The sequence below is a fragment of the Camelina sativa genome, chromosome 9 (assembly GCF_030686135.1).
Source record: "Camelina sativa cultivar CO46 ecotype springtype chromosome 9, ASM3068613v1".
Taxonomy (NCBI): Eukaryota; Viridiplantae; Streptophyta; class Magnoliopsida; order Brassicales; family Brassicaceae; genus Camelina; species Camelina sativa.
In genome coordinates, this window is record NC_141888.1 from 9,270,051 (window position 1) to 9,277,087 (window position 7,037).

At 41.0% G+C, this 7,037-nt stretch overlaps 1 protein-coding gene across 1 annotated transcript; it reads left to right on the plus strand.

Annotated features, from left to right (window-relative positions):
- The first annotated feature begins 2,945 nt into the window (after positions 1 to 2,945).
- Positions 2,946 to 3,353, plus strand: LOC104715141 (uncharacterized). The gene has a single exon (XM_010432582.1). The coding sequence runs from the start codon at positions 2,946 to 2,948 to the stop codon at positions 3,351 to 3,353; it is 408 nt and encodes a 135-aa protein (XP_010430884.1).
- Positions 3,354 to 7,037: the final 3,684 nt, after the last annotated feature.

Below are 7,037 nucleotides of genomic sequence, written 5' to 3' on the forward strand. Positions count from 1 at the left end.
GGAGGCATTCGAGGAGATTGCAATCGGGGATTGCTTACAAACAGCGCTGACAAATGATGGTAAGGAGGGTTTCGTACATCAAGAAACGGAGCTCTACAAGGAGCTGCCTGATACTTATCGAGAAGTCATCGAACCAGAGCTAAGTAAGGACATGAGGGAAGCTGAAAGAGAGGGAGTGATGCTCGACAACAGAAGCTTGGAAAAGTCAGTAGTCACCTCCTACGTCATGTCGTGCAGTTGCTCAACACCAGCCCACCCGATCACCAACCCGGACGCTAACACGATCGCCCCATCGAGTAGGGTGATCGAGCACAACCTCGAGCAGCAACTCCAAACCACTGATGATTGGTCCGAGTCTAAGGCGCCTAAAGTGGAACTCAAACCTCTTCCATCTGGGCTAAGGTACGCTTTCTTAGGACCTAATTAAACTTATCCAGTGATCGTCAATTCTAGCCTGCCTGATAAAGAGTTGAAATTGCTTTGCACTCAATTAAGAAACTATAGGAGAGCAATAGGCTACACTCTAGATGATATCAAGGGTATATCCCCTGATCTCTGCACCCACCGGATAGACCTGGATGATGAATCGTATTCTAGTGTAGAACCTCAGCGTCGGCTAAACCCAAACCTGAAAGAAGTGGTGAAAAAGAAAATTCTGAAGCTGCTCGATGCTGGAGTTATCTACCCTATTTCTGATAGCACTTGGGTGTCCCCGGTGCACTGCGTTCTGAAGAAAGGAGGAACCACCGTTGTCAAAAACAAGAAAGATGAGCTAATTCCCACAAGGACAATAACAGGTCATCGAATGTGCGTTGACTATAGGAAGCTTAACGCAGCCTCTAGGAAGGATCATTTCCCCCTGCCTTTCATTGACCAGATGCTGGAATGACTCGCTAACCACCCTTACTACTGTTTCGTTGACGGGTATAGTGGATTTTTCCAAATCCCAATACACCCTGCTGACCAGGAGAAAACAACGTTCACCTGCCCTTATGGTACCTTTGCCTATAAGAGGATGCCTTTCCGTTTGTGCAACGCTCTCGCGACTTTCCAAAGATGCATAACATCCATCTTCTCGGATTTAATAGAAGAAATGGTGGAGGTTTTTATGGATGAATTTTCAGTATATGGAGCTTCTTTCTCATCCTGTCTGTCAAACCTCTGCAAGGTGCTAAAAAGGTGTGAAGAAACCAACCTAGTGTTAAACTGGGAAAAGTGCCACTTTATGGTCAATGAGGGGATAGTTTTAGGACACAAGATCTCATAAAAGGGAATAGAGGTCGACAAGGCTAAGATCGAAGTGATGGTTCAGCTGCAACCTCCTAAATTGGTGCGAGATGTCAGAAGCTTTTTAGGGCATGCAGGGTTCTACAGGCGAATCATTAAAGACTTCTCTAAGATCGCCCGACCGTTAACGCGACTCCTTTGCAAAGAAGCAGAGTTTATTGTCGACAAGGACTGCTTAGAAGCCTTCAACGAAAGGAAGCTTTGGTGAGCGAGCCAATAGTTTAAGCACCTAAGTGGGACCATCCTTTCGAGATTATGTGTGACGCGTCAGATTATGCTGTGGGAGCAGTACTGGGTCAAAGAATAGATAAAAAGATCAATGTGATCTACTACGCCAGCAGAACCATGGACGATGCCCAGACAAGGTATGCGACAACTGAAAAGTAGCTCTTTGCTGTGGTTTTCACGTTTGAGAAGTTCAAAAGCTACTTAGTCGGTTCGAAGGTGGTTGTCTACACGGATCATGCTGCCCTAAGGTACATTTACTCAAAAAAGGACACCAAACCTAGGCTCCTCAGATGGATCCTTCTTCTGCAGGAGTTTGACATAGAGATCCTGGATAAAAAAGGGATTAAAAACGGTGTCGCAGACCATCTGTCCAGAATGAGAATTGAATATCCTCTCCCGATAGCCGACTCGATGCCCGAAGAAAGACTGATGCATATCAACTTCTTGAAAGAAATGGGCCACACGATCGGACACACGATAGCTTACTCGATCCCCGAGTCAACCAGGTCGATCGAGTTGATGGCAATCGAGTCGGCTCAGCTACCATGGTACTCAGATTTTGTGAACTACATGGTGTGCGGGGAAATTCCTAAGGACTATGATGCTCATAGAAAGAAGAATTTCTTCAGGGATATCAACAACTATTACTGGGATGATCCTTATCTTTACAAAAAGGGACGAATGCCCTATTCAGACGATGTATAGCAGATGAGGAAGTCCGAAGAGTATTAGAGCACTGTCATGGGTCTGCCTATGGAGGACATTTTGCCACCTTCAAAACAGTCCAAAAGATACTCCAAGCTGGTCTTTGGTGGCCAACCATGTTCAAAGACGCACAGCTCTTCATAGCAAAATGTGATTCGTGCCAGAAGATGGGTAACATAGGTCGAAGAAATGAAATGCCTCAGCAATCAATCTTAGAAGTCGAAGTTTTCGATGTCTGGGGAATAGATTTCATGGGACCTTTCAACCCACCCTCGAATGGAAACATGTACATCCTAGTGGCAGTCGACTATGTCTCAAAATGGGTAGAAGCAATCGCCAGCCCGACGAATGATCACAAGGTCGTAATGAAGTTGTTCAAAAGCATCATTTTCCCGAGATTTGGAATCCCAGGAGTAGTAATCAGTGATGGAGGAACCCACTTCATTAACAGGGTTTTCGATGGCTTGTTGAGAAAGCACGGAGTCAAGCATAAAGTCGCAACAACTTATCACCCATAGACCAGCGGACAAGTGGAAGTAAGCAACAAACAGATCAAAGCGATATTAGACAGAATCGTGGGAATCACAAAATAGGATTGGGCATTCAAGCTAGATGATGCGTTATGGGCTTACAGGACCGCTTATAAAACACCGATTGGGCGGACGCTCTTCCAGCTTCTTTACGAAAAAAACTGTCACTTTCCGGTCGAGGTTGAATATAAAGAAATGTGGGCGACCAAGCTGCTGAATTTGGACATAAAGACTGCTCAAGAAAAGAGAGTAATGGATCTCCACGAACTCGATGAGATACGGCTGGAGGCTTATGATAATTCGAGGATCTACAAGGAAAGAACCAAAGCTTTTCATGACAAGAAGATCCGACACAAGGATATGAAAGCTGGAGACAAAGTCCTTTTGTTCAACTCAAAGCTTCGACTATTCCCTGGGAAGCTCAAGTCAAGATGGTCAGGACCCTTCGAAATTAAAGAGGTTCTGCCCTATGGAGCGGTGACTGTGCTAGGGAAGGATGGGACTGAGTTTACTGTGAATGGGCAGCAAGTGAAGAAATACATTGCAAATGAGAGCACCGAGGTGGGATCATCTCTGCGTCTCGTCGATCCCGTGCCAGTCTGAGATGAATTGAAAGTCAAGCTTAGAGACTATAAACAAGCTCACTTGGGAGGAAATCCCAAAGGCAAGTTTGTAAATATGATTTACGTTTTTAAGTCTTTTTCTCTCTTCAGTGTTGATGCCCTACCCGATGCCCCCCCCACGATCAACCCCTCGGATGCTGGTCCGAGTAAGTCGTCCGTACATATCATCGAGCTCTCTGACGAGCAAACCCCGACACCTGCTGAAGCCGGTGACGACCCTGGCTACACGTTGGCGAGTATGGAGGCTGCTACAACCTCCTTCTTCACCATCCCATGAGGTACCAAATTCATCCAATCTTTGTAAATAACATTGCATTTAGTTTCATTTCATTTTGTGTGATTCTTGGATTCTTTTTCCGACTTTTATTTACACAGAGACTGTGTAATTTAAGTTTGGAGGAGGGTCCGAGAATGTATTTAACATTGTATTTTATTTGCTTATTTTCTTATTTCAAATTTTTGCATGCTAGTTTTATTCATTTGAGTCTGCATCTATGTGCATTGAAAAAACCCAAAAAAATTGAAAAATTTACAAAATAAAAAAAAAAGAGTATTCATGTAGTTGCATTCACATATTAGGATTGAGTCTAGTTTGTTTCAAATAGGATTGTTGCATATGCATTTTAGGGGACAATGATTAAAACTACCTTGTTTAAAATCAAACCTTAGGATTGAAGCTATAGCCCTTAATCACAGTTCATTGTTGCTAGATCAATATTTGGAAAAAAATGAAAAATCTTTGCATAGAACCTTGTGTCTTTTGAATGCTTCCTCCAATTGTTTGAACATTGGAACATCTCTATATTATTGGACTTAATTTGAACTTAAATTGTCTTGCTTATGGAATTTGAATACTTGCTCATGGTAACTCTAAACTTGGGTTAGCACTCCATTTTTACCAATCTTTTCGTTTAACCCGATTTGTTTTTCCCTACCCTTGAACCAAACCTTTCTTTCAAACCTTGTTGTTAATTGTTGAGTGAGGCCTTTTCATTGTGCTATAGGTTGTGAAACCTTGAGAGTATTGCAAACGACAAAGAACTGGCTCTTGATTTAGCTAAGTTAGAATCATTTGGACTAGCTAATAGAATCGGTCTTGAAAGATAGGTGGTTAGCATGTTTATTTTGGGTTGGGTTGAGAAATAAAAAAGGAAAAGAAGTCCCTAAGGTTAGAATCAAGTAGCTCTAAATCTCTTAGTAAAAAAAAAGAGAGAAAAAGATCTTGCTATAGTCTCCTAGAAAGAAAGAATATATATACATATTAGGAGTTCAGCAAAGAAAGAAAAGAAAAAAAAAAGAGAAGAGAGATAGATGTTTAAAGTTTAAACCTTAGGGATTACAAAAAAAAAAGAGAGTTAAAATCAAGGTTGTGGATAGTTTAATTCTAGGGGGTTTAAATAAAAAAAAAAGAGAAAGTGAATGAGAAAAGGGTAGATCATCAAGAGTTAAACTTTGTATGCCCAAATTGTTCTCAATCTTAGATAGTTTTCACAACTGTCTAGCATTCCTTCTTTTGAGAGAAAACCACCCAAAGAATTTGTTTGAACCACCTTACTAAAAAGCCTTACCCTTGAAGCCGATTGAGCTTGATTCACTTTCCATTTCCAAGAATTCGCCAAACACTTAATTGAATGTGAAAAAGATGTTCTCTACTTTTAGTTGGAGGTTGAACTAGATCGATGCATGGTAATAAGCATAGAAAAATATTTGTAAGTATGTTGATTGATCTTAGCACCATTAAACTATCTTTAAGGACTATATCTTGAATCCTTCGCTTAGCATATAAAGGTTATGAGTCCCCGTTTTTAAACTGCACCCTCCTACTTTCTTGCTAGAGGACTAGCAAGATTTAAGTTTGGGGGTCTGATAACTCTCTAATTTACATGTTTTTAGCATCCTTTTTTTGTCCATATTTTGCATTGTTTATACCCTTACCTTAGCATTTTTAGGTCATTATCTGTAGGAATTCACTTTTAGGCCATTTAGGGTGTTGCATTTTTGCATTTGCATACTTTGGATGAAAACAGGTGCTTAAGAGCCTAAAATGGGGGAAAACAAGAACAAATCCGAGCATGTACCCGAAGGAGCCTTCAAGCTGCAAGAACAGTCTAAACCCCAACACGATCGAGGAGGATCCGAGAGCAGGAAGAACAACCCGAAGATCTACCCGAGGAGTAACTCGACCTTATCCTCGTGTACCCCATCAAGTAGACCCTCAGGCAGGACTGGGAAGCTAGGTCAGATCTAAGGTGTTTTACCACCGAGAGGTGTAGCTGAGATATTTGAATCAACCAATGCTAGAGGTTTACTCACTTAGCCTAAGAGGTTAGATGAGTAAGGGGTTTACTGACAATAATGAATCGGTTCTTATTGCCTGCTTGGTCATGTTTCTCCAACGAGAGTTGGGTAGGGGAGTGATCAAGGTTTATTGTTTCTATCAAGAGAGTGTTTTAACAAGATTTTAGAGATTCATTGTCTAGAGAATATTTGCTTGAGGCATGTAAGACATATGTACTGGTCAGGAACACTTAGGATTCGTTTACCCCATCCTTAGAAGCTTTTGTATCTTAATTTCTTGCATTTCCATTAGTCACTCGATCTCTAACCCGAACAGGTACACGACACCTGCTTCGAGTAACCCCTTGAGTTCTTCATACTTCATTTGCTTACTCGATCACCCCACCCGATCCTGTACTCGAATGCTTGCATCGAGTGCTTAGGTCGTGTGGTTCTTTGTTTATATTCTTTTCTTTTATTATTTTAGGATTGTTAGACAAAACCCTTAATTGCTTGGCTTGACTTGCATTGTTCTGATTGCATCCTTCCTGCTAGCATAAGTAACCATTTGGATTGATAACCCTTTGTACTACAACTGCATAGGGAATTGATACCCTGGGTGAAAATCCGCTTATCAAGTCTCTTCTTTACAAAATCCTAGTTATCTATAGGTAATTTCAGTTTTATATGTATCTATATTGTTTCAGTTTTATTATGTATCTCTGTTGGTTTATTGAGTTTGAATCTGTCTGATATAAGAATCTCTTGTCACAAATGTATGTATTCGTTTGACTATGGAGCTGTGTAAAATGGACAAGTCTTGGGTTTGGCTTCCAAGGTATGGTTTTATATTGTTATTACTAATAATTTCTTAACTTACAACTGAGTTTCTTATGACTGTTGATTGAACTTGAAAGTATTTTCTACCTTGTAGGAATAGTCTCAAGTATGAGAAAGGAGCAAATGATTTTGTTTGGGTCAGCTAGGAGATTGGGAGATCCTCCAAATATGTTTTGTCCATGTATTGATTGCCGGAATCTGTGCCATCAACCTATAGCCACAGTAGTAGATCATCTGGTGATTAGGGGTATGGACATGATGTACAAGAGGAGTAGATGTTGGATTAATCATGGAGAGACAAAGGATTTAACAAGAGGTGATGATCCAACTTCGGGATTTGAAGCTTATGAGTTGTTGAGAGCTGCTTTCTTTGATGGTGATGACAATCCACAGCCCCATAATGACAATGCATATCAGGTGACAATGCAGATCATCATGAAGAAGATTAAAATATTAGTTGCTGCATAACATGTTCCTTATCAAACTCAACACTAGTATCAGTGGGTTTTCCATAAATACAAACTGGAAGGGAAGCACGAAGAAAAAA

What these genes read in the sequence shown, in the direction of transcription:
- LOC104715141 (XM_010432582.1), top strand. Translation starts at nt 2,946, where the DNA reads ATGTGGGCGACCAAGCTGCTGAATTTGGACATAAAGACTGCTCAAGAA.